General features: G+C 55.4%; 4 protein-coding genes across 13 annotated transcripts; 2 read left to right on the forward strand and 2 right to left on the reverse strand.

The window, feature by feature from the left end:
• Window positions 1-7028: 7028 nt before the first annotated feature.
• Window positions 7029-11714, forward strand: NR1I3 (nuclear receptor subfamily 1 group I member 3). 5 transcript variants are annotated; one of them, XM_030301782.1, is made up of 9 exons: window positions 7029-7092; window positions 7491-7630; window positions 8037-8167; window positions 9289-9458; window positions 9671-9810; window positions 10062-10207; window positions 10304-10420; window positions 10592-10697; window positions 11585-11714. In XM_030301782.1, exons 2-9 carry the CDS (start codon window positions 7524-7526, stop codon window positions 11712-11714), a joined length of 1047 nt encoding a protein of 348 aa, XP_030157642.1. In that variant the 5' UTR covers window positions 7029-7092; window positions 7491-7523. The 5 variants fall into 5 exon arrangements, with proteins under 5 accessions (XP_030157642.1, XP_030157644.1, XP_030157641.1 ...); XM_030301784.1 differs by having other exon boundaries at window positions 10304-10382; window positions 11585-11648; XM_030301781.1 differs by lacking the exon at window positions 11585-11714 and adding an exon at window positions 10924-11191 and having other exon boundaries at window positions 10304-10382.
• Window positions 10769-16429, reverse strand: TOMM40L (translocase of outer mitochondrial membrane 40 like). Of its 5 annotated transcripts, none has more exons than XM_030301788.1 (11): window positions 15588-16429; window positions 15115-15265; window positions 14757-14824; window positions 14378-14470; window positions 13993-14094; window positions 13744-13849; window positions 13442-13564; window positions 13249-13325; window positions 12935-13037; window positions 12470-12575; window positions 10769-11359 (listed from the first exon to the last, which is right to left on the reverse strand). In XM_030301788.1, exons 2-11 carry the CDS (start codon window positions 15227-15229, stop codon window positions 11278-11280), a joined length of 975 nt encoding a protein of 324 aa, XP_030157648.1. In that variant the 5' UTR covers window positions 15230-15265; window positions 15588-16429; the 3' UTR covers window positions 10769-11277. The 5 variants fall into 5 exon arrangements, with proteins under 5 accessions (XP_030157648.1, XP_030157647.1, XP_030157646.1 ...); XM_030301787.1 differs by having other exon boundaries at window positions 15115-15365; XM_030301786.1 differs by having other exon boundaries at window positions 15115-16429.
• Window positions 16430-17802: 1373 nt separating this feature from the next.
• APOA2 (apolipoprotein A2) lies at window positions 17803-19573 on the forward strand. Of its 2 annotated transcripts, none has more exons than XM_030301793.1 (4): window positions 17803-17887; window positions 18058-18133; window positions 18367-18499; window positions 19378-19573. In XM_030301793.1, exons 2-4 carry the CDS (start codon window positions 18082-18084, stop codon window positions 19493-19495), a joined length of 303 nt encoding a protein of 100 aa, XP_030157653.1. In that variant the 5' UTR covers window positions 17803-17887; window positions 18058-18081; the 3' UTR covers window positions 19496-19573. The 2 variants fall into 2 exon arrangements, with proteins under 2 accessions (XP_030157653.1, XP_030157654.1); XM_030301794.1 differs by having other exon boundaries at window positions 17818-17892.
• A 2210-nt stretch (window positions 19574-21783) lies between these two features.
• FCER1G (Fc fragment of IgE receptor Ig) lies at window positions 21784-25845 on the reverse strand. The gene is made up of 5 exons (XM_030301795.1): window positions 25710-25845; window positions 22927-23018; window positions 22720-22755; window positions 22307-22327; window positions 21784-22170 (listed from the first exon to the last, which is right to left on the reverse strand). The coding sequence occupies exons 1-5, from the start codon at window positions 25756-25758 to the stop codon at window positions 22108-22110; spliced, it is 261 nt and encodes an 86-aa protein (XP_030157655.1). The 5' UTR covers window positions 25759-25845; the 3' UTR covers window positions 21784-22107.
• Window positions 25846-26331: the final 486 nt, after the last annotated feature.

The following is a 26331-nucleotide window of genomic DNA, read 5'->3' on the forward strand; positions in this document are numbered from 1 at the left end:
AGTAAATAGGAATAGATCAAAGAAGATAGGCATGGTCCAGGACCAAAAGACCAAAACCTTCCTGCAGAAAATGGGATTTGGGTTGGGCCTCAAGGGAAGGATAATATTTAGGCAAATAGTGGAAGGAAATGGAAAGAAGGAAAAAAAAAAAGATGTATCTATCTGGCCTCTGGGTGTTAACAAAAGAAAAATAATGAAATAAGACTGTGGTTGATGAGGGGCACCTGGGTGACTCAGTGAAGCACTGAACTCTTGATTTCAGCTCAGGCCATGATCTCGAAGTTTGTGAGACTGAGCCGCCCATCATCAGGCTCTGCGCTGACAGTGAGGAGACTGCTTGGGATTCTCTCTCTCTCTCTCTCTCTCTCTCTCAAAATAAATAAGTAAACATAAAAATTTTTGAAAACTCATCAGTGGCATGGTTGTTTGTTTTTTTAAAAAAAGACTGGTTGGTGAAGAGGGAAGCTACAGGAGACGCGTAGGGCCTTGAATATCAGAATAAGGAACTTAAACCTGACCTTTGTACAAACAGCATTTTTAGATTATTCTTCCAGAGGAAACAGGGCTGATCTGGCAAGAGAAGGGTGAGGAGCAGGGAGAGCAAGATGGGGATTTTGCAGTTGGACGAAGTATAAGAGTCCGGGTGAGTGTAGGGAAAGTGACAGAAGAGAAGGGACGTGTTTGAACCGGAACCTGGGGGACCAAACAGAATACAGCAGCCTGAGACTGGAGGTTTGGCTCAAACCTGGACACCTGAGTGAGGTCAGCCACATGTCAGCTGCGAACGTGGCAGGTAGGAACGGCTCAGAAGCCAGAATGGAGTCAGGAACCAGACTAGAAGCCTAATGAGTTTCCCGTCGGAGAACCAGGATAGCAAAGGATGATTAGCTGTAAAAGACAGTGGCTAAAAGGGAAACAGGAATGTGTCCAGGTGACATCATGGAACCTGTACTGCTAGAAAATGCCTAGTATAAGGTGGGTGTCCATTAAATACCTGCTAAGTGAATGCAGTCACCAATAATAACATGTGGAAAGAGCGTGAGTTTGGAATCAGACCGTAATGCATACCCTATTTCTTCATTCCATAAGCATTTATTATATGGGCCTGGCGCATACAAACCCTCAGGGTCTGAAAAACGAAAGAAAGAGGCCGCTGTTGGCTTCAACGACTCACAGTTGATTGACAGAATCTGAAAGAAACAATTGCTCAGCAATGTGTAAGTGGTGTGACAGATAAGTGTGTGCAGAGGTGTAGCTCTGACCCGCAGTCTCCCAAAGGCAATCTTCTGTGCTCGGGGGCCTGAAGGGCCACGCGGATCGGGAGGATCAGGGAAGTGGGGGGGGGGGGGGAACGGTGATGCTTTGGAAGCTGAGGTGTGTATGGCAACTCCAACCAGACAGAATAACAAGGGCTCGTGTTCAGAGGTGAGTGAGCCCAGCTTGCTCAGGGATCTCTAAGTGTTCAAGGACCTCTAGAGCCAGAACGTGATGTGTTAGATCAGGAGAGGGAAGTGGGGTTGGAATAGATGAGACCAGAGTGACAAACAGGGGCCAGATCGGAAAGGACTGTGTGTGACATGCTAAAGAGATTGGCTTTTATCCTGAAGGTGATGGGAAGCAAATGAAGAATTTTAAGCAGGAAAGAGACATGATCCAATTTGCATTTTAGAAATAGCAACAGCATAGAGGATGGGCCAGAAGGAGATGGCACTGGGTGTAGGAGAATAATTTAGCAGGCTACCGCAGTAATAAGTAGAAAGTGATGAGGGTCTGAACTCAGCTTCGAGGTAGTGGGCATGGCAGGTCAAGAGACAGGAATGACCGGCACGGCATGTGATCATTTTCAGGGAGGGAGGGAGAGAGAGGAGGCTGGGTGACTCCCCAGCTTCTGGCTTGGCATCTGGGAGCAGGTGGCAATGGAGAGGAAGGAAAGAAGGAGGGTAAGAGGACGATTATGTGTCAACGTCCTTCCATGTTCACAACAGACCTGGCGAGTGGGCGTTATTAACCCCCTTTTCCAGATAAGAAGACTGAAGTTCAAAGAGTTTAGCCCAGTAGGTCACAGCCAGCAGAGCTTTTTTTTTTTTTTTTTTTTTTTTTTTTTTTTTTTTTTCAGTCCCTGGGACAGGAATGTGGGAAGAGGGTAAGGACCCCAGTTAACCCTGAAAGTCTGCTCAGCATGGATGTGAAAGGCCTACCACAGCAGCTCCCAGCCTCAGTCTGCTCTGTGGGGAAGAACTTAAGGCTGGGAGCACTTTTTTTTTTTTTTTTTTTTATTGATTCAAGTAATCTCTACACCCCACATGGGACTCAAACTCACAACCCGGAGATCAAGAGTCCCATGCTCTTTCAACTGAGACAGCTAGGTGCCCCAAGGCTGGGAGCACGTCTTTTTTTTTTTTAATTTTTATTGATTCAAGTAATCTCTACACTCCACATGGGACGCAAATTCACAACCCAGAGATCAAGAGTCACATGCTCTTTCAACTGAGACAGGCAGGTGCCTCAAGGCTGGGAGCACTTCTCTACATAGAAGACCAAGCTCAGAGATGTGTGTCCCCAAGGCAACTTCCAAAAGAACAGGGCTCAGGGTGGTCCCTGGGCCCCAGGAGAAGGGGCAGCCTTGGGCCCGAGCATCCTTCCACCAGCCTGAACTCCTCCCTAAGCATCTAATACCCATCCAGGAGGAGGAAGTCAGCCTCCCTTCCCTTGTCTGGGATTGGCCCAGCCTGATGAATTCAGACTCTCATGGAGCTGGGTCTCAGTGATGTCAAATGATCACAAAAGTAACTCAGCACGAGCCTAGTCAGAATTTGAACCTAAGTCTTATGACGACCAAACTCACGCTCTTTCCACTTTCTCGTGCTGGGATAGCCACCAAGTTGGGTAACATAGAAGTTAGTGGGAGTCGACAATGATTTTCTTTTTTTTTTTCAGTATTATTAAGATATAATTGACAGATAACATTGTATAAATTTGAGGTGCACAACATCGTGATTTCTTTGTACACGTACGGTGAAATGATTCACCTGACACGTTCTCAATTCTTTTCCTTGTAATGAGAACTTTGAAGATCGACTCTCTGAGCCACCTTCAAATGTATCATATAATTAATTATAGTCACCATGCTGTGTATTACATCCTTTGAATTTTTTTTATCTTATAACTAGGAGTTTGTACCTTTTGACCAACTTCACCCAATTCCCGCACCACCTCCCCCCTCCACCTCTGGCAACCAAAAATCTGATCTCGGTTTCCATGAGTTTGTCTTAGATTCCACAGGTAAGTGAAATCCTATAGTTGTCTTCCTCTGACTTATTTCGCTTAGCATAATGCCGTCAAGTTCCCTCCATGTTGTTACAAATGGCAAGATTTCCTTCTATTTATGGCTGAATAGTATTCCACTGTGTGTGTGTGTGTGTGTGTGTGTGTGTTCACACCATTTTCCATGTATCTAGTGATAGACACCTTTTTTGTCTTAGCTGTTGTAAATAATGTTACAATGAACAAGGGGGTGCACATATCTGTTCAGGACATTAATTTTGTTTCCTTTGGCTATATACCCAGAAATAGAATTGCTGACTCATATGCTAGTTCTATTTTTAATCTTTTGAGGAGCCTCCATACTGTTTTCCATAGTGGCTGTGAATTTACATTCCCACACACAAGGGTTCCCTTTTCTTCACATTCCCTCCCCCATTTGTTGTCTCTTGTCTTTTCGATGTTGGCTCTGACAGGTGTGAGGTGATACCTCATTGTGGTTCTGATTTGCATTTCCCTGTTGATCAGTGATGCTGAGCACCTTTTCATGTACCTGTCGGCCATTGAAATATCTTCTTTGATCTTTGAGAAAATGTCTATCTAGGTCCTTTGTGCATTTTTCATTGGATTATTTGAGGGTTTTTTCTATTGAGTTGCTTATATAGTTTGGATATCAACCCCTTACGGGATGTGTTCTTTGCAAACATTTTCTCCCATTGTGTAGGTCGCCTTTTCATTTTACTGATGGTTCCCTTTGCTGTGCAGAAGCTTTTTAGCTTGACATAGTCCTACTTGTTTATTTTTTTGTTTTGTTGCCTGTGCCTTGGGTATCGTAGAGCTCCATTGTAAGACCTATTGAATTTGAGATGCCCATGTGACACCCAAATAAAGACATCTAATAAACTGGTGGGTCTACTGATCCTCCTGTAAGTTATTTAAACTCTCTGAGGCTTAGTTTTCTCTTCCGTAAATGGTGATATTATCTATCTGGTAGAGTTAACGCTCACTGAGAATAAATTAATGGAGCGATGGATGCCTAGCCTATTATATCATTTTTATCACACAACTTAGAGTTCGATTCTTTCCTGTAAGATGTAGGAGTTCAATTTGTTCGTGCACGCTCCATAATTAGACAATACATTCCTCAGTAACAGGGACCTTCTCTTTTGTCGGTCCCAATAAAGTGTCACCACAGAGTGGGCACTTAATAGCTTCCAGCTGTAGAAGTGGATAGAGGCCCAGGACGCAGGACCCCGTCCTCCTCCAGCCATCTCTTTCCCAGTGGGTGGAACCAGCATCCATTTCATCACTGGTGCTAGAAACCTGAAGTTCTGTTGAACTCCCCTTCCTCTTTCTCCGGGCAGACAGTCTAGCGCACCAAGTTCCAATGATGGCACCTCTGGGAATTTCTCAAAACCCTCTCTTCCTCTACGTCCTCCCACTGTCCTAGCTCAGGCGTAATCTTCTCCCAGTTACGGGACAACAATAGCTTTCTTACTGGTCTCTTCGCCTCAGGTCCAGCCCCATCAAATCCATCTTCCAAACAGCCAGCAAATAAAGATATTTACAATAAGATAGATCTATCCAGAATAAATAGCCTAATGTCACTTCTGGGCTTCCCCTTTAAAAGCTTTCTGATGGACTCGGGACACCTGGGTGGCTCAGTCGGTTGAGCATCTGACACTTGATTATTGGTTGAGCTCAGGTCATGAGCTCAGGGTCGTGGGATCGAGCCCCATGTCGGGGCTCAGCGCGGAGCCTGCTTAAGATTCTCTCTCTCCCTCTCTCTCTCAAATAATAAACAAACAGACAAACAAACAAATACAAGCTGTCTGGCGGACTCAAGCTGCTTAGTCTGGGAGACAGGAGGTCCCCTGCAAACTGGCCCTGCCTGTATCTCAGCCTCCCAGCCCACCTCTCCAGAATTCTCTCCTCCCACCTCCAATCTGAAGGGCTGGGCTCCTGAGAGAGGGAGACATTTGAGGTTCAGCCACACCCACTTTTGTGTCTGGCTTCGTGAACTTCCGCAGGTTGCGCCCTCTGCCTGAGCTGCATTTTGCTGTCACCTGACTCCTCGGTCCCCTTTCCAAATCGGCTCGGTTGTCACGCCTCCAGGAAACCTTTCCTGCCTCCTCTTCAGCACCTTTTTGCCACAGCGGACTTAGGTGCCCCTCACCTGTGGTCCCATATGCTCTGTGCACAGCGCCGTCCTTGCCCTGACTACGCTTCGCTTTATCTGTGCGAGGGTCTGTCTGCCTCGCTAGCACATGTAGACTCCATGAGGACAGAACATCTCAGTCATCATAGATCTTGGGAGTATGTGTATACACATATACATTTATTCATATATATATATTTATTCACACACACACTGTTCACACTTGTGAAAATATTCTTTTTTTTTTAGTTTTTTTAATGTTTATTTATTTTTGAGGAAGAGAGACAGACAGAGAGCAAGCAGGGGAGGGGCAGAGAGAGAGGGAGACACAGAATCCGAAGCAGCTCCAGGCTCCGAGCTGTCAGCACGGAGCCCAACGCGGGGCTCGAACTCACAAACTGTGAGATCGTGACCGGAGCCGAAGTCAGATGCCTAACCGACTGAGCCACCCAGGTGCCCCGAAAACATTCTTCAATGTTGACGGAGCACCAGACAACTCCAGTGAAGGCTCCAACTTGTGACTCTTTTTTTTATTTATTTTTTACACAGCAGTTTACTAAAGCAAAAAATATATTCAAGGTGGGAGAGTGGGCAGGTTCCCAGAGGTGGAACTGGCCCCTACTTTTGATTCTTAAACTTACTAATTCGAAGTCCTTCATCTGGAGGCGCCTGGGTGGCTCGGTCGGTTAAACATCCAGCTCTCGAGATCAGCTTAGGTCCTGATCTCACTCTTGTGAGACTGAGCCCTACATTGGGCTCCGTGCTGAGCGTGGAGCCTGCTGGGGATTCTCTCTCCCTCCCCCTGCCCCTCCCCCTGCTCACATGCTCCCTCCCAGACAGGACTGAAAACATAATTCGGAGGACCCACTAAAAAACAGAAATGCAAATCCCCTTGTTCAAAAATCATTAAGAATCTCAAGATGAGACCATTAAGATCTCAAGCAATGGCAGAGTGTTGAACCAAACCCAAGGCTCCTCTGAGCCCAGGGTCTTGTGTGACTGCACAGGTCGCATGCCCGTGAAGCCAGCTCTGGTGCAAGGGTCCTCAAATCAACCCTAACTACTACCTCTAATGTGTTAGGGGCCACTCTGATTTGATTCTCAGCCCTCCCTAGTTAGGAAGCGTGGACCTCGTTAGCTCTTTGCATACACTCTTCATTAGACCCTGGTCTCTTTTTAAGAACTTTCATTTTGGGAGCCTTGTGCCACCGTTACGCCCACTCTTTTCCCATCGTCATACTGCCCGTGAAAAAGCGTGCTCTGTCTCTCCCTCTCCCTTCCCAGTTTGTCCAAGATCCACGTTCAGGGGCGGCTTACAGGTCTAGCCTGAAGCTAGCTAGTAAGGAAGATCTCCTCGGGTCTGATGAGAAGCAGCTTCCAGCGAGTCGTGAGGGTCCCCACCCCCACCAGCGTCCCGCCCCATGTGCCAGCAACCTGCACCCTGGGCATGCTGGGAAAACCTCCCACCCAGGCCTTTGCCCTGGGTCCAGAGTCTGCGCCCTATCTAGGTTGTCGCCGGGACCCACTGGAGGCCACCCACAACAGAAGTGCCTTGTTTTCCAGGCGTGGAGGGCCATACTCCCTAGCTCCAAACACTGGCAGCGTGGGAGTTTGGGGAGAGGTGTCCCACACCAGATGCTGAGCCCTGCAGGTGACTGGCCCAAGAGTAGCAGGTAGGACATCTTTGGGGGTGGGGGGGCAGAGTCTAAAAGCAATAAAGTACAGGGGCGCCTGGCGGGGGGGCGGGGGGCTCAGTCGGCCGACTTCAGCTCAGGTCACGATCTCCCGGTCTGTGAGTTCGAGCCCCGCGTCGGGCTCTGTGCCGACAGCTCAGAGCCTGGAGCCCGCTTCGGATTCTGGGTCTCCGTCTCTCTCTGCCCCCTCCCCCCCTTGTGCTCTGTCTCTCTCTGTCTCTCAAAAATACGTAAATGTAAAATAGATACATAAAAGCAATAAAGTACAGATAATGCAGAGGGTCAGACCCAGGGCGGGTTCGGGAAGGGGGTCTCTAAGAGGGGGAGAAGGGGGTCAAGGGTACCAGGAGCTGACCGCTGACCCATCCCACATTCAGGGGCCCGTGACGGCCACTCCAACGTCTGAAGCCATGGCCAGTGGGGAAGGCGAGCGGAGGAACTGTGCGGTGTGCGGGGACCGAGCCACAGGCTACCACTTCCATGCCCTGACTTGTGAGGGCTGCAAGGGTTTCTTCAGGTGAGAGCCCCCCTCCCCGCAGAAACAACCTCCCAAACCGCCCGCCGGGCAGCCTTTCAGCCCCGGCACGTGCGCGAGCTTGTCCAGCTACAACCCCCCTGCATCCCAGAGCCCGACTACCCCGTGGCCAGCATGTTCTATCTTGCCAACCTCAACACTGAGCCAACAGGTGATACGATAACAGAGGGAAGGCCGAGGGTTTGTGCTGTGGACACAACCCCTTATCCCGTGCCCTACGGAGATGCTTGTGTTGTACCCTACCCCCCGCCCCCCAGGGACCCTTGGGCACAGCTCAGATTAGCCTACGTCACCGCCGGTCCTTTTAGACCACGTCATCTCAGACCCTCACGTCGCCACCCGTTCGCTGCCATCCCCGCCCGCCCTCCCACACGTCTGTCTCCCACAGACGAACCGTCACCAGAAGCACTGGTCTCACCTGCCCCTTTGCTGGACGCTGTGAGGTCAACAAGATCCAGAGACGTCACTGCCCAGCCTGCAGGTTGCAGAAGTGCCTGGATGCTGGCATGAAGAAGGACAGTGAGTTGGCCCCTCCCAACACGAGCATCCACGGACCAGGTCTCTCGGCCTTGCCCTTGGTCCCACAGCGTGTACGTCACACAAGAAGAGTAGAAACAAGTCCGACGATGTTACTATTCCGCCCAAAACCCCAGCGGCTCCTCGTCCGCCTTACGGTCCGTGATCCCACGATCCTCTCCCTCCTACTCCTTCCGCCTGGCTCAGCCCATCACGGCCACACTCAAGCCACACAGTGCTTGAGTCAAACACACCCCTCGGGACCCGTGTGCTGGCATTTGCCGTCCCCTCCACCAGGAATCTGCTTGCCCCAGATGTTCACGTGGCTTGACCTTTCTCTTCCACGTTTCACATATAGTGCCTGTCACTCAGTAGGTACTTGATAACCGTTAATCACTTGCTGTCATTTCTCCGCGCCAGATACCCAGGCTATGCTCCCCACAGATAGTCTCCCCGGGGCTCGCAGAAGTCAATGTGCCCCGGGTTCGCTCAGCTACAAAGCTACACCATCTGTATTTAATCTCTTCTGTCTGACTCCCAAGGCCTTGCTTTTTCCATGACATCACACGACTTTTCCATACGGAGCAGTGGAAAGGAAACCGTGGAAGTTAAAAAAAAAAAAAAAAAAAAAAATTCAAGCTCCGTCACTTAAGTGTTTGTGACCTTGGACCTGTCACTGGGGTGTCAGCCCGCTCATGTCTCTGAAAAACACGGATAATAACACCCGCCCTGTCTACCCAGAGGGTTACTGCATCCAGGGAGATTTAACCTCAGAACCCTCGAAATGAGAGCGCTATATGGAAACATACGGTGACGTTTTAGGCATCCAGGGCCCTCCCTCGTCAGTGTTGGCCCAGGAGCCAAACATCTCCCTTCAGACGACCCCCTTACCCTCCACCCTTCCTTTCTCCGCCGCGGTGCCCTCTTTTCTGCCGCAGGGCCTGGCAGGATGGAAAAGTGGCCAGGAATCCCCTGCGGCCCGGAGCCTCGAGGATTTCAGCCAAGCCCTCCCGCCCCACATCCTTCACCCTGCTGGGTACCAGAGGGGTCCCGGACGTGGGGCTGGCAGAGACAGGTGCTCTGGGCTGGTCTCAGTGGCTCTGTCATGTGTTCCCCGGACACAGTGATCCTGTCGGCAGAGGCCTTGGCGCTGCGGCGAGCAAAGCAGGCCCAGCGGCGCGCGCAGCGAGCACCCAGCCAGCTGAGCGACAAGCAGAAAGAGCTGGTCCGGACTCTCCTGGGGGCCCACACCCGCCACGTGGGCACCATGTTTGACCAGTTTGTGCAGTTCAGGGTGAGCCTTGACAGGCTTCGGGCCGGAAGGTGACCACAAGGGTGCCCAAGGGGGGCTGACCTGAGGGAGGGGGCTGTGTTCCAGGCACCGATTCGGAGGACGAGACTTCTCCAGAACCCCCGGTGTAGACAGACGCCTCAGCCCAGCGCCCTTCCAAGCCAGGGCCGGAGCGGCCGAAAGAGAGCCTCTCACTGAGGCTCTGATCTCTGCAGCCTCCCGCTCATCTGTTCGTCCGCCACCAGCATTTGCCCGTCTCGGTCCCCGTACCGCCTCTGCTGACGCACTTCGCAGAGATCAACACCTTCATGGTGCAGCAAATCATCAAGTTCACCAAGGATCTGCCCCTCTTCCGGTACGTGACCTCCCCTCTACCCTTCAGGAAGAAAACACTCTAGGAAGTCATAATCCCCAGACTGCACGCCAAAGGAAAAAAAAAAGGTCACCGACCCCCCTCACCCACCCTGCATCCTGTCCGAGCACCAGGTCGTGAATCCCCAGCTTTGTTTTTAAGCATCTCCCTCAGAACCGGGGGGGGGGGGGCTCCTCTCCCTGTCTGAAGTTCAGGGTGGAGCCTGAGGTGCTCTCGTCCCCTGCTCCCCACAGGTCCCTGCCCATGGAGGACCAGATCTCCCTTCTCAAGGGAGCGGCTGTAGAGATCTGCCATATCGCCCTCAACACCACCTTCTGCCTCCAAACACAAAACTTCCTCTGTGGGCCACTCCACTACGCGATAGAGGACGGAGCCCACGGTGAGACGGCGCTAGAACCGCAGAGGGCACGTGCCCTTCGAGGTGTGGTGTGCGGCCAGGTGACCCGACGGATCCTAAGCCTGGCGTCTCCCACAGTGGGCTTCCAGGGACAGTTTTTAGAGCTGCTCTTCCACTTCCACGGGACCCTGAGACGACTCCAGCTCCAGGAGCCCGAGTATGTGCTCATGGCCGCCGTGGCCCTCTTCTCTCCCGGTGAGCGTCCCCAAAGCCCAGAGGGGCGCCTCCGCCTCTGCCCCCACTCCCAGCCCCGTGAACCCACCCACGACCGGGGCTCTGTCTTCAAACCCAGCCTGGGCCCGCTCCGCATGGCAGGCCCGCGCCCGACCCCACCCGTCCTTCCCCGCCACCCCCACCTCCTTCCAGACAGGCCTGGGGTTACCCGGAGGGAACAGATCGATCATCTGCAAGAGGTGATGGCACTGACCCTGCAGAGCTACATCGAAGGCCAGCAGCCAAGGCCTGGGAGTCGGTACGGGGGGCCCCGGGGCAGGGGGGGGCTGGAGGCTACGCCAGGGCACGAAGGCGAGGGAAACGCTGAGCTCAGGGGGAATGCTTTACTGTCCCTTCCTCTGGGAAACCGGGTCCCTCGGGGGCTCGAGTCCTTCCCTCGTGCCTCGTGTAGTTCTGGCGTCCAAAGTGCTCCTCCGGGCGTTTCACCTGATTTTTTCCAGATTTTTTTTTTTTTTATTCGGTAGAGATGCAAAGTAGGAGCTGGCAGGCTCTGTATAACAGCATTCCTGAGATTGATGACATCCACTCTCTCACCCGTCCACTCTCCAGGCTCAAGCAGCCGGCCAAGTCTCTCGTTCGCTCTCTTTCCTTGGCCCTTCCCCTTCTCTCCGTTGGGCCCATTAATGTTTCATTCATTCCCCCTTGAAGTCAGGGTCGTTCAGTTTCATGGCCCAGGCCGGTCCCCTGGCCCAAAAGTCCGTGATCTACTCAGGCTCTGAGGGACACTCCCCTTGTTCTCGGCTGTTCCTCAATGAGCCGGTTTGGCCAGGAGAGGGATGCTTTACACCACAGGACGCACCCACCTTCTAGAACCTGCTCTAGAAGACCCGATCCACAGACTCCACACAGGTGACGTCCTGGCCACATCTGGGGCTTTCTTCACACTTGGCCCTCAGACCTCTGGGTTCAAGAAATACGGCATGGTGAGAGAGGAAAGTGTCAGAGGACCCCCTCGGGGACCTTTTGGAATTCTGGATAAATTTGTCCTACCAGAGCGTGATTTTCTCTAGGGGTCAGACCTAGCTTCGCCGAGGGACGGTTCAGGGGCTCAGGACGTCAGGGCAAGACTCTCAGCTACCTTATTTTCCTCCTCTTTCCCTGGTGACCCCACCGCTTCCTCCAAAGGTTTCTGTATGCGAAGCTGCTGGGCCTGTTGGCCGAGCTCCGGAGCATTAACAACGCCTTTGGCTACCAAATCCGGCACATCCGGGGGCTGGCCGCCATGACGCCACTGCTCCAGGAGATCTGCAGCTGAGGCCCCAGCCCATGTGGACACACGGGACTGGGGAAGGGGGAAATACTGGGGCCAGAGGTTGGGACCGGTAGAAAGGGAGCCCAGTGGTTGCAATGAAAGACCAAAGCAATAACTGCCTCTTCATGCAGTCTTGGGGGCCGTGGGGGATGACCACGGGGACAGAGTTGTTCTCCGGAAGCACAGAAAATGAGGAAGGAGGGAGCCTCGGGGCGAAGAGGTAAAGAAGCGCCTTCCGGGAAGTGGGGGGGGGGGGGGCCACTTTCCCAGGGCAAAGATTTAGCCCTTCAGCCCTCGGGAGACTCTGGGATGGAAAACAGGACGGGGAGCTGATCCCATGCAGACTTTTCTGCTCTGAAGAGGAAGACACTGGGAGCTTTAATCGACAGGGAGATGGGGGGGGGGGGGGGTGTGGGGAGAGAAGTCAGCCAGACAGACCCCCTAATCCTTCTCCCTCGGTCCAGAGCCACAAGAGCACGGGAAGAGGACGCCGGGGGGGGGGGGGGGGGGGCTGGTGGCAGAGGTCGGAGCCTCACGCCAGCCCCTCGGCAGCCGCCCCTGCGGCAGCCCCAGTTCTGAGGAGGGCACGGCCCTGTCCCCCACTCTGGTCCTGGGACCTAGAGGTCACCCGGCAGGGTGGGCTCTGGAGAGGGGCCTAGTCTCTGGCCCTCGGGCACCTGACTCGGAGGCTCCAGCTTCAGCGGGTGCCGGCTCTGGGACAACCTCAGCCCACAGTGATGCTGAACCCACAATGGAACCTGTTGCGCCAGTGGTTGAGGAAGGCTCCGAGGGCTAGGGTGACAGGCAAGGGGGGCATCTTCTTCTCCAGCACGGCACCCACACACCAGTTACTGTCCACCAAGCCTGTGGGGGAACGGAATGTAGACCGGGTTAGGTATTTATTTTTTTAATTTTTCTTAATGTTTATTTCTCTGGTGGGGGGGCAGGGCGAGAGAGAGAGAGGGAGACACAGAATCCGAAGCGGGCTCCAGGCCCTGAGCTGACAGCCCAGAGCCCGACGACGGGGCTCGAACTCAAGAACCCCGAGATCATGACCTGAGCCGAAGTCGATGCCTGACCGACTGAGCACCCCCCCCACCAAGTGCCCCTGGACCGGGTTATTTAACAGGCTTGCAGAAAGGGGTCAGAAGTAAGGCGGACCTTCCCTCCCTCGGTCCCCCCAAGCCCTCGGCACTTGCGAATGCCGTCCGAATGACCCTCACCTCTAAACATCATGTTGGCCTGGGGCAGAGTCAGGTGGTAACCAAAGGAGAAGGTTGTGTCTTGTAGCCTCGTGTTTGCCTCAAACTCCACCCCGACCTGAACCTGAGAAGCAGGGCAAGGGTGGGAGAAGGATCTGTCTCAGTGAGGCCTCGAGGAGCCCTGACGGGGGACCCGCGGGATGAAGGCAGGCGGGGGGCAACGTCTGTGCCGTGTGGGTAGGAAGAACAGTAGGCCAGCAGGGCCCGTGGCCGTCTGGAGGGGTCAGAGTTCACGACTGACTTGCGGGGGCGGAAGATGGCGTCGGTAATCTCACCTGTTCGTTGGCCCTGTGGTAATAACTTGCATGGGCCCCACCTGATCCCACATTCAACGTGGCCACCCAGTGCAGGGCTGTCGAAACCAAAGGGGAGGAGACGAGGGGCGTTACCGTAGCAGGACACGGGCCAGGAGCCCTCGCCAAGGCCGGCATTTCCCCTCCCCATCGCTGCTCCCCCCTCACCCCATACCCGAGTACTTCCCAGCCAGGGTCAAGATGGCCCCCTCTTCGCCTGGCCGCCGGTGATAAACTAACTCTCCTCCCAGCACCAGCCGATGGGTGAGGCTCTGCAGGAAGTGAGCGACCATGATCACTGCGGGGTAGTGGAGACACATGGCATCGGTCACAGGGACAACGTCCAGGCCTGCTCCGCCGCCCCGGCCCACCCAAGAACTTTCCAGTCCCCGATCTGCACAGACGACGATGACGAGGCCTAGCCAACGTTAGCAAGTGATCAGCCAAGATCAAAAGAACCCTGTCCCAATTCCTCACCCGACTCCCCAATCAGGTCAGGGTTCCCCAGGGTCAGAGTAGCTGTGTAATCATCTCCTCGATACTCGCCATCGAACTGCCACGTCAGGAACTTGGCCTGCTGCGTCTGCAGCGGGGAGAAAAAGGAGTGAAGCCTTCCTCCTCCTTTGCGGTCACCGGGGCCTCCGCTCCTCTCGCTGGAGCCCCCAGAGCAGGACACCCGTGGAGGAGGACAGGCTTCAGCGGATAGAGGTCGGGAACATGGGTCACCTGGAAGACAGCCTTGGCTCGGAGCCGCTCTGCCAGGAGGAGCAGGACCTGGGCGTTGAGGCTGCCGCTGCTGTCCATATCCCCTACCACGGTGGGGAACACCTGTTGGAGAGGGTCCCCAGTAACACCCAGCTGGTGGGGGGCACCGCTCCGCCTCCATCCAACTCGCTAGGATTTCTTTAACAGTACCCAGCGCCCCCTGGTGGAGCCACAGAGATAGACTTCTTCTCGCGCCACCTTTCCCCGCCTCTCTCCCCTTCAGAGGAAACACAGAGAAGCAGGTGCCCTGTTCGCTCTTCCCCGTAACACACACATTTCCTCCTCCTCTAGGCCCGAGTCCCGGCTGGGCTTTCAGGGAGATGACCCCGGCGTGAGGAGTCCTCACCTCTGTGGGGCTAAGTTGCCAGTCCCCCGCGTAGGCCGCGTGGAGGTGATAGCCTGGCAAGCCCAGAGCACTCATATGCACGGTGTGAGCCACCTGAGGAAAGAGAAGTCACTGGAGGAAAGCGTTCCTGCCGATTTCAACCCCCTCCCCCCCAGCTGCTCCCCAGCCAGATGGCCTTTTAAGAATCCCAAAGATTCCACATAGCCAACACCAGACAAAAAAGCAACAAGTCCCACAGGCAAGGGAAGCAGGGAGAGCCCCACATCCTCCCTCATTTGTCCCACAGAGCCTGCTTAAGGCTTGAGTACAAAGGCAGGGAGCAGAGGATCCAGGGATAGGCGGGGAGGGATAGTGAGGAGGGCCAGAGAAGTGGGAGCACCTGGAAATGGCTGCTCAGAACCTTGTTGACAACGAGCTTCACTCCCTCCATCTGTGCTGGGAACACATCTGAAGGGGGTGGAGGGGAGGGGAAGGGGAGGAATAAGCACAGACAAGGCACCCCTACCCCCAGAGGTAAGTCTCCCCTTCCAATCCCATAGAAAGCACTTTGGAGGATCTGACCTCCTTTCGAGTCCTATCACGAAATGCTCCACTCCATTCAGGCACGGGATCCTCCCAGGGGCTGGATGCCCCGGCTGTGATCGCCCTTTCCTGCTCCCATCACTGGACACCCAGCATTCAGGACCCTCCCCTGCTCTGCCCCTTCAACTTGAGACACCCACATGCCAAGTTCTCACCTTTGCATAGCCGGTGCAGCTCATCGAAGCTCCCAGGGTTGGGCAGAGGTTCCTCTCGCCGGGGGCTCCGGCGGGGCAAAGCCCCCATCGGTGCCAGGCCCAGTGTGTTCCCCATTTCAGTCCAGAGGACAGGGGAGGGGCCGGGGTTAGCCTGAGAAAGGACGCTATTGCTCCCTCTACCCCCCACGGGCCCCACCCCCCATCATCCGACTCCCCAGTCCCAGAAACTTCCACATGGTCCGACGCTACACCTGGAACAGGAAGAGTGGGGAGAGGGCACCGGTGGGGAGACTGAACCCCAGACACCCCCACACTCCCGTCCCATCTTTGATCCTTCACCCCCACCTGTCACCCCCTCCCCTCCCCCATTCTCTAACCCTAGCTCCCACACAGACCTCACCCAGCTTCCCAGTCTTTCTGCTCTCCATTCCTAGGCCCCAAGGCGAGGCTTGCAATGAAGCAGTAGCTCTTACCGTCTCAGACTATCCTGCTGCCTCCTTTCCCCCGGCACACCCCGGTCATCTTGATGGGGGCAGCCATCTTGAGTGATGGCAGAACTGCGGCTTCACGCTGAATTCCCAGCGTGGTCATCCACGCCATCTTGGAATCGGGCAAAAAAAAGACATCAAAGATCCGACCGACCCTCCCTTGATTGGGCCCCGCCCAATCGATAAAAAAAAAAAAAAAGCTGCCTCCCTCTCCCCGCGGCCAATGGGAGAGGAGGAAGCGAAGGAGTGGCAGACGCAGGTCCAGGGGGCTCCAACCCAGGCACTGCAGAGGCGGGCGGGACTTGATTGGTAGCTCCTTAGACTTACTCAAGTGGATGGCCTTAGATCGCCCGGCGTCTACAAGGTCGGGGGGAGAAAAGCTGTGAGCGTACAAGACACTAGAGGGAGCATCTCGGAACTTGGGCCACTTTCACCCTACGGCCTGGAGACCCGTTTTGTGAAGGGCGGCGGACGGAATGATTGTGAGGACTTCATTGGGACCCTGGTTCCTATGGCTCCTGGGTGCCCCCACCGCGAACCCCTAGGGACTCCTGACAACCCTCCCCAGTACAGCACAGTACACAGCGCACCTCCAGATGAGTACTGCTCGCGAGTACTGCTCTCCCTGGAACATGGCCCCACACCTGGAGGTCTACACCTCCCCAAGTTCACCTTCTAGTTCTCTTGGCGGAAGGGAAATGGGTGGGAGTTGCGGTGGAAGGAGCAGGGGCTGCAGCCTTCGTACTAACGAAACCATTTCCTGAGTTAGGCGTCCGACTCGGGCTCAGGTCATGATCCCACGGTCGATGAGTTGGAGCCCCCGCGTCGGGCTCTGGGCTGATGTCTCAGAGCCTGGAGCCTGCTTCCGATTCTGTGTCTCCCTCTCTCTCCGCCCCTCCCCCGCTCACGCTCTGTCTCTCTCTCAAAAAACAAATAAAACATTTTTAAAAATTAAAAAACAAAACAAAACTATTCCCTAAAACAGCTGCCCCTATGGGTTAATCCCCCCCCCCCCCGTGGCCCAGGTGTTGTTGGCAGATAAAATCTGTTGGTCCCCAAATGAACTCCACTCCACAGCCAGGGACAGTCCATGGAGAGCTCTTCAAGTACTAGGCATTCCACAGAAGAACAATTGAAGATGGAGTAAGAATTTGGGGCCCCCGGTCACTTCCCCCACTAGCCCTCACCTCTCCGACCCCTTCTCTCCTCCCTCACGATCAGAGCTGGCACGGGGGCGGGGCCTTGGTCAGAGGGATGCCGTGGCCCCTGCTGACTCACATTGGCTGACCACCACTTGAGAATGACCAGGGAACTTCGACCTTTATCCTTGGTAGAGGACTCTCGTTCACTTCCTTTCTTGCCAGGGCCCGCCGTTTGGGAAGGAGAAGGCAGAGGCTACTTTCTGAATTTGTTTTATTGGGGGTGGGGTGTCCTCATTTATCAGCACTCGGGAGGGTCATTCTGGGCTCTCGTGTTTTCTCCCTTCTTGTCACACATTAACTGAACACTGGAGAGATGCGATTATACCTGCCCTTTGGCCCGTCACAGGACTCTCCTAATCCTCGTTCCCCTCACCCCATCCCCTGATTTCTACTCCTTTCTCCTTTCTTCTGTTCCCAGTTCCGGTCTGTGAAGGGGATGATTCTGGGGAGAGAAAATCTACCCACAATGGAACAAAGTTACCAACGGCTGCTGCGGGCTTCATAGGTCAGGGCTTCCCAGGGGAGACTAGGAACCCTTCCTGCAGCATTCATTTTTTAAAAACATTTTTGTAATGTTGATTTTTGAGAGAGAGCACGAGGGAGGGAGGGCCAGAGAGAGAGGGACACGCAGAATCCTAAGCAGGCTCCAGGCTCCGAGCTGTCAGCACAGAGCCCGACGCGGGGGTGGGCGTCGGGACCACAAGCGGCGAGATCATGACCCGAGCCGGAGTCAGACGCCCAACCAACTGAGCCACCCAGGGGCCCCCCTGCAGTATTCAAATCCGAGGGCTGCCAGCCCCAGACCCCAAAAAAGTGAATGTTGAATAAGCCTGGAGTGTTTCCCCTTGGACTCCACTAAGGCCTGCCTCCCCATGCCCCGCCCCCCCCCCACCATGAGTCCCCCACGTGCTTGTCCTCTCCTCCCCCATTTCTCTGACTTGTTTACTCCAACATGGCCCCTGTCCCATCGGGTCCTTCCACAGTCCTTATCACCTGACAGGGGGCGTGGGGAAGCAGCCGTATATATAGCCCCTGTCTCCCCAGTCAGCAGGCACAGACAACGAGGACACACGCACTGACCCAGTAGGGTAAGGGAGCAAGCGGTGTGGTCGGGATCCAAAGGCCAGGTTTTAATTGTGGGAAGGGAGGGAACCCGGTCGGAGTGGGTACGTAAGTAGCCATCTCCGGGGAGGGGCTGAAACTGAATGAAGCTCGTCCGCTTCAGCCCCTCCCCTCCCCCCACCTGTTTCCAGGCCACCTTCCCCACCGTCACCACCATGAAGCTGCTGGCAATGGCTGTGCTACTCCTCACCATCTGTAGCCTTGAAGGTGGGTGTGGTACAGAGAGGGGTCCCAAAGAAGGAGAAGGTGCTGGGGGTCGTAGCTACCCATCTGGCTGCGCTCCTATGCCCCGCTCTAGCCACCAGAGAGCTCAAAAGATAAATCGTTCCCCCTCTAAAGCTCCCGGAGCTGGGTACCTGTTTGGGGAGGGGCCTGAGAGCTCCTTGATGGGTATCCAGCTAAGAAGGTATGTGCGCGTGCGTGTGTTTCCGTGCGTGCAGGGGCTTTGGTGAGGAGACAGGCGGAGGAGCTGAGTCTACACAGACTGGTCTCTCAGTACTTCCAGACGGTGACTGACTACGGCAAGGACCTGGTGGAGAAGGCCAAGGGCCCAGAGCTTCAGGCCCAGGCAAAGTAAGTTTCAGTGAAAAAGGTTCAGGGGATACCTGGCCGACTCAGGAGAGAGCATGCCAGTCTTGGTCCCCGGATTGTGAGTTCAGGCCCCACATTGGGTGTAGAGATTGCTTAAAAATAAAATCTTTAAAAAGAAAGAAAAAGAAAGAAAGAAAGAAAGAAAGAAAGAAAGAAAGAAAGGAAGCAAAGAAAAGAAAGAAGGGAAGGAAGGAAGGAAGGAAGGAAGGAAGGAAAGAAGGAAGAAAAAATGAAGAAAGAAAGAAAGAAAGAAAGAAAGAAAGAAAGAAAGAAAGAAAAGAGAGAAGGGGTGGTGGTGGTCAGGAACCAGGGAGCTATAGAGAGAAAGAAGGGAAGATCAAAGGTTGCACAGAAGACTGAGCTCAAGGGTGGGGGTTAGGGAGGATTAATTTTTTGTTTTGTTTACTGTTTATTTATTTTTGAGAGAGAGACAGAGCGCGAGCAGGGGAGGAGCAGAGAGAGAGGGAGACACGGAATCCGAAGCAGGCTCCAGGCTCTGACCTGTCAGCACAGAGTCCAACGTGGGGCTCAAACTCACGACCTGTGAAATCATGACCCGAGCCAAAGTCAGATGCTTAACCAACTGAGCCCCCCAGGCGCCCCAGGGAGGAGGGGGTTTAAGTGGGACGGAAAGATTCCTTCACCACCGCATAGGTCCCGTGGACCTCTTGGACAGGCTTTGAATTTCAATCTCTAGGGTCTGTTCCTCTGCCCAGGGGAGGGCTTGTCTCTCCTCCTCCGAGTGTGGTGGTCATGACAGGATGGACCAGGCACTAAAGTCTGGGGAGCTGGGTCTCATCTCCCACCACCCACAAGGCCCCTGGTCTCTCACACTGACCTCTAATCCTCTGAATACACAGGGCTTACTTCGAGAAGACCCAGGAGCAGTTAACTCCCCTGGTCAAGAAGGCTGGAACTGACCTGATTAACTTCTTGAACAACTTCATGGACCTGAAAACACAGCCTGCCACCCAGTGAGGTGTCCAGACCACTGTCCTCCACCCCCAGCTGGGCCCTGGAACTCCCACTGGCCAGGCCTAGAGCCCTCTCCCAACCCGCCCCTTATTTTCTACAATAAATATTGAAGGGGTCAGGTGCGAGCCTGGTGCTTTGGGAGACCGGGAGGAGTCAGAGAATCAGTGAGGGGAGAACAGAGAGATGGGCTCCCACTGGGAGAGGGGTTCGGTGAGAGGAGAGGAGGGCTGAAGAGACAAAAGAGGGAGACAAAGGGCGGGGCGGGGGGTGGGGGTGGGGGGAGCTCTGTCTGGGATTCTTCTGCCCACAAGCCTGGGAACTACTTTGCAGCAGACAGAAGAACCTCTGCATTGCACAAGGGACGGTGAAAGGCAGGCAAGATTCACAAACTGAGTCCCTAGACTCCTGGCGGTCACGGGAAAAGAGGGCACTTGCCCCCCTACCCTGCCCCCGCCAGAACTTCCTCTTGACCATTCTATGAAGGGGAGGCAGCTTCCCAAAAATGAACCCAAGACCCTCCCTTCCCTTCTCAGCCGGGGGAATACTCCTGCAGAAAATACCTGGATTCACTCCCCTGCCCCCCACCCCCCCAAAGTGCTCCAATCCTTCCGCTGAAAATCTCTCACCTAGACCCCCTGTCTGGGGACCAGCCCTTCCAAACCCCTCCCCCACTATTCCCCGGGTGCCGTTCCCAGAACTGGCCAGGTAGCCAGAACTGAAACTAGCAGACGGGATAGCCAGCTAAGGTCTCCTGGGTTAAATCAAAACGGGGTGGAAATCAGGCCGGGCTGACGGGGGACACTCACACACCAGAACGCAGGGCAACGAAAAGTAGGCATGTTCCAATAAAGGTTCGCTCCCACTTTGCGTGTAAAACAGTTACCTTCCGGCCGTGGCTCATTTCTCGCATCTCCTCTGAGATCACGGTTTCCCCAGACGCCCGCGCTGGCTCCACGTTCTTTTGCGGATTGATCAGCCTTTTCAGTCTGGCCTTCGAGGCCCTCACCACTCATGGTTATTTTCCTCCCTCTCTTTCCCAGTTTCTGGTTTTTTCTCACGGGGTAAGATGTGTGGGGACGAAGAGGTCTCAGTCTGTCACTTGCAGGATGACCTCGGACAGGTTAATTACCTTCAAAGAGCCTGAACCCCCTCCCCGCCCCCCCCCACCGGGTTACTGACCAGATGAAATACTACAAGCAAGCTGGGAAACACTCTCAACAGGGTGAGTCGCTGCATGGTGCACAGTCTTCCCCAACACGGGGAGTGCCAGGGGTGGTCCTACTCTGACAGGGCTTCCGGGTCACAGGTAGGAGTGGCAGCATCTGGTGGGATTCAGACACCACAGGAAACCCTGCCCTCCTGGCACAGCCACAAGCAGGACGGGGACTGACAAGGGTGAAGCCCCGGCCACCCACCTGCGTGCTCGGAGGAGCTGCCCTCCCCCCATCTAGACCCAATTTGCTCCCCTTTGCTTCACCCACCCGCACCTCTGAGGTCCCTCTTGCCCCAGACGCACCGAAAACCCACTGTTCCCGTGAAACCTTCCAAGGCTCTGTCACACCATTATTCTGCATGTTTGGGTTTGGCTTTTCAGCCATGCCACCGCCCACGTATGTGTGCATTGCGGGTTGTCCCCACGCTGTTCCCTGAAGCCCACTCCGATCTGGGGGGAGGGGGGCGGCGGGGGGAGGGTTGGACAGCCAGGCTTCTCCACGACCCGACCTTGGTTCAGTTGCCAGACACGGAAAGCGGGTGCGGGCGTCGTTTCTTGGGTTCCAATGTTTCTAAATGGGCCCAGACTCCCAACACTTCACTTCCTGTTCGAGCTCCGTGCCAGAGAACCTGGGGCTGGGGGTCTCATTCCTCCCCACCCCCCGGCCTCGGCCCCAGCCGCCACAGTCAGCTTTCGTCCCTTTGACCAGGCAAGGGTCAGCCTGATGTCTGTTGGATTGTGAGCTCTGTAAGGTCAGGGGCTGTTTACTTAAAAATGGTATCTTCAGGGGCGCCTGGGTGGCGCAGTCGGTTAAGCGTCCGACTTCAGCCAGGTCACGATCTCGCGGTCCGTGAGTTCGAGCCCCGCGTCAGGCTCTGGGCTGATGGCTCAGAGCCTGGAGCCTGTTTCCCTCTGTGTCTCCCTCTCTCTCTGCCCCTCCCCCGTTCATGCTCTGTCTCTCTCTGTCCCAAAAATAAATAAACGTTGAAAAAAAAATTAAAAAAAAAAAAAAATGGTATCTTCAGAACCCAGCCTAGTGCCCAGCGGAGGCTGAATAAATACGTGGTAAATGAACGAATAGGGTCCAGTCTGTGGCGGCTTTATTGGTGGTCCTCTCTTGTCATTGTCGAGTGGGGGTTGGAGACGGGAAAGAGAAGGGGGAGGAAAGGAGGGGAGGCGAAAATATAAACGTTCATGACTAGCATCTGAGCACAGGTCTTCGACGGGGAGGAAGAACCAGTGTGCACATTAACCGGGGGGGGGGGGGGCGGAGGGGGGGGCAGGCATAGCATCATTGCAGAGACGGGGTCAGCTGGCATTAACGGGAGGCATGTGTGACACCGACCATGAGGGCTAGGAGAACAGGCGCGGAAGGATGCGGCCAAGGGCATCTGTCCTAAAGTTACTGGGGTGGTTTCTCATGCTTCAGGGTCTCATAAGTCTCCTGGTTCCGGGTGCTCAGGCCCTGGGGTCGGAGGTCAGAGGATGGTCAGGGCTCCCACCCACCCCCACAGACCCCGTGTCTTCCAACAGTCACACAAAATCCCACCCTCTTCTGCCGACTTCTCGGGGCTGGGGTGGAGGGAGACAGGGTCACTCACCGTGTAAATGCCATCTGATTTCTGCGGAGGCAAAAGGGGCAAAGGCATTAGAGACCCACCCCCTCCTTCAGGGTCCCGCGGCAGCGTCGTCCCCTGCCGGGGAGGTGGCAGGCCCCCGGGGCGGGAGGGTCCTCGCAGCGACACTCCAGGGCAGGAACGCCACGTGCCCACATGGCCACCAACGCACATAACACACCACATCCAACCCGCCCGTGCTCATGGTCACTCTCCACGTGACCCTCCCTCGTCACCCGCCGCATATTCCACTCGTGACTTGGCTAGGGACGGGGTGTGGGGGCGGGGGCTCTGAAGCTCCTGCCGGTCCGCACCCAAGACTCACGCCCTCCCGGAGGCCACGGACCCCGAGGCCGAGAGGCCGTCAAACCGACCCCCACGCGTGGAAGGGTCCATACCTCGTAGCTGGCTATCGCCGCCTTCCGCACCTGGATCTGGAGTGGGGGAAAGCTAATCAGTAACGGCGGAGTTAGTGGCCCAACCCCGTCCCTCCTAACTTCGTGGGGAGCCCCTGTCACTCCTGCTCCTCAAAGCCCTGCTGCTCGGCCGGCCCTCCCATGCCTCTTGCCAGCCCTCTCCCCCCTCCGAGCCTCCCCCAGCCTTACCTTGAGTCGGCAGTAGAGCAGGGTGAGGACGATACCATACAAGAACAGGATGGCATCCAAGATATAGCAGAGCTGAGGCTCTCCCAGGGCGGCTGAGGGGATAGAGGGGGCCCGAGGGGTCGGGGCATCAGGGAAGATCTGGCGTCCAGGGGACAGAAGGGAAAGGGCTCCGGCAGGTAGGACGGGGCCTGGCGGGGAGGCTCCGAGGAGAGAGACACTGGAGCTTCCTCTCTGGATCCCATTCCTCTCGGCTTACCCTCTTCTCCCTCGCACTAGGGCAGGGCCAGGACAGGAAGCACGGAGGGCACCACTTCGATGGCGCCCTACAGGTAGGTGCTAAGAGCCGAGCCCCCTGGGTTCGCGCTGTCGGCTCCTCAGGCGCCACTGAGCACTTCACAGCCCTCAAGGGACTTATCTGAGTTCACCGGGCTGAGACCGAAACCTCAGCCCAGAGGGGCAGGGTGACGGACAGGCGGTGACAAATTTCACTGAAGAAACCACAGGAGTGTCTCTGCTGAGTCCTGTGACCTGTGGCTGAGGGCTGGACAGGAAGGATGTGAGCCGGGGAAGGGAGGGAAGGCAGCTATTGGTTATCCCTGAGCCCCAGCCTCATCACCCTCGGGCCCACCGCAAGACACGTCGAAGTGGAAAAACAGGTGTCTGCTCTCCTAGGCCTCGCAGATCCCGATGGCTCTGCGCACGGCCGGGAGAGCGTCTCGGCCCAGCCTCGGCGGGATGACTGCAGGCTGGATTCCGCGTCCGGACACTCTGCCCTGTTACTCACTCACCCTGGGCCGCGGAGAGAGGAAGTTTTGTGCAATCAAAAAAAAAAAAAAAAAAAAAAAAAAAAAAATCAAACAGCGGGGCGCCTGGGTGGCTCAGTCACTTAAGCCTCTGACTCTTGATTTCGGCTCAGGTCACGGTCTCGCGGTTGGGGAGTTTGAGCCCTACAAGGGGCTCCGTGCTGGTGGTGGGGAACCTGCTTGGGTTTTTTCTCTCTCTCAAAATAAATACAGAAACTTAAAACAAAAATCAAACAAGGGTGGGGGGGCGCCTGGGTGGCTCAGTCGGTTAAGCGTCTGACTTCAGCTTGGGTCATGACCTCAAGGTTCGCAGGTTCGCACCCGGTGTCGGGGTGTGCTGACCGCTCGGAGCCTGAAGCCCGCTTCGGATTCTGTGTCTCCCTCTCTCTCTGCCCCTCCCTTGCTCATGCTCTGTGTGTCTCCCTCTCTCAAAAATACATAATAAAAACTTAAAAGAAACTAATAGGGTCTGAGCACCAGCCCCCGTCTGCCCTCAGCCCCTATCTGAAGGGCTCGTGGGTACACGAGTGAGGTCAGTGGAGTAATTTCTATGCCCTGACGCGCTTTCACGCAATACTGCCTAAATCTCAAAACTACCCCGTGGGGGGGGGGGGGGACAGACATCGTGGTTGCCATTTTACGAATGAAGAAACTGAGGCTGGGGAGAGCTAAGTTAACTCCTGGAGGGCCAGAGGATGAAGGGAGAGAGCTGGAGTTCAACTCCACGCTCTCTGCTGTCAGAGCTCGTGCTCCTCCCTCTGCCTCAGTGCCCCTGCTCCGTTCTCGCCTCACGACAGCATGCTGGCAGTCACGGAATCCCTCCCTCCCTCTGCTGCACAGGGGCGCTGCTGGACCCCCCCCCCAATCTTTCAATGTCCCATCTCCCTGACGTTTCACTCACCCCCTCCTCCCCAAGCCTCAGCGGCAACCCTCTTCAAAAACCATACACACGGGCGGCCCAAAGCGAGCGAGGGGTGGCGGATCAAGAAACTGAGTGACAAGGTCTGGGTGGCTCGGTCGGTTGAGTGTCCGACTTCGGCTCAGGTCAGGACCTCACAGTTTGTGAGTTCGAGCCCCGCGTCGGGTTCTGTGCCGACAGCTCAGAGCCTGGAGCCTGTTTCAGATTCTGTGTCTCCCTCTCTCTCTCTGCCTCTCCCTTGCTCACACTCTGTCTCTGTCTCTCAAAAATGAATAAACATTAAAGAAAGAAAGAAAAAGAGAGAGAAAAAAAGAAAGAGAGAAAAGAAAAGAGAAGCAAGAAAGATGGAGAAAGAGATGAAAGAGAAAGAAGAGCAGTGAAGAGTGAGAGTAAAGATCTGGAGAAAGAGAGAAAGAAAGAAAGAAAGAAAGAAAGAAAGAAAGAAAGAACGAACGAACACTGAGTGACCGGAAACCTAGAGCTGCTGAGAACTCCCCACATCTGCCCCCATCTCTTGGCCGATGCTCAGGCCTCCGGAGCCGGGCATCGAGTGCTGCCCACACTCATGGCGGCTGTTGGCAGAATGGTCTACGCCGGAGATGGCCCACGGAGGCAGAACACGGGTCTATTTTGGTTGTCCTTGCCTCACTCCCAAGCCTAAGGACGGGCTCCCGCCTTCCTGAAGGGGCTCTGTCAGTATCGTTAACCAGCTAGAGATCACCTCCCGGCGGACCGGCCCAAAGACACCACACAGGAAATGCTGATCATGGGGAAGGGAGCTTCTCCCCAGACCGGCCCTACATCACACAACCATTCCCTGCCACACTGAAGCCTTGCTCGCTATCGATCCTGAAGAAGTCCAGACCACAAGGGAGGGAACCAGGACTCTCGCACCCCGATGGGGACCAGACGGGACCAGCCTCAAGGTCTCGGTGTCCATCTGAGCCCCGTGCCCACCTGCCCGCCGCCAGCCCCCCTCTGCCCCTGCCTCGGCCCACAGACGCGTGCCCTTGACTCCCAGCCCGGAGCCCGGCTCGCGGTCCCGCACCAAACCCGCTCACCTGCTTGTTCCACCGAAAGGAGGACGATCAAGAGCACGGCTGGAATCATCTTGGGCCGGAGCTGAAGGGCGGCGAGCCGGGGATCGGACGCGCTGCCAGCACTGTGCAGCTGTGCTCAGCGAGTGGCTCCCTGACCACAGAGTTCCCCCCTTCCTGCCCCGCCTTCCCCCAGCTTCGGCCCCTTCCCCTTCCTGCATTAGAGCCCGGGCGGCTCCCGGAAGGGCCAACGGAGGGAGCTCGATATGGGCTCTCGCGCCTCAGGCCTTCAGCGACCAGGCCCCTGCCACCAGTGGAAAGGGGGACTCCCGCGCTTGAGAAAGACCGCGTCCACCCGCCGTCACCCCCGCCCTGTTCAGATACATCTGGAATAAACCGTCCCTTCAAATTCCCTGAGAGCCCACCACAGCCCTTTCCCTTGCACATGACGCTTGACCCAGGACTTGGGCAGAGGCAGAGGGGTTTCCAATTTGTGTAGGCAGCGAATTCTGGGCAGGGGGGAACCGAGGGGAAAAGAGGAAACGGGGAATGGAGAAGTGGGAAGGACAAGAGTCAGAGAAGGGGGTGGCGAGGAACAGGAAAGACTGCCAAGAACCGAGTCTCAGAGAGAAGAGCAGGGTTAATT

The sequence above is a fragment of the Lynx canadensis genome, chromosome F1 (assembly GCF_007474595.2).
Source record: "Lynx canadensis isolate LIC74 chromosome F1, mLynCan4.pri.v2, whole genome shotgun sequence".
Taxonomy (NCBI): domain Eukaryota; kingdom Metazoa; phylum Chordata; class Mammalia; order Carnivora; family Felidae; genus Lynx; species Lynx canadensis.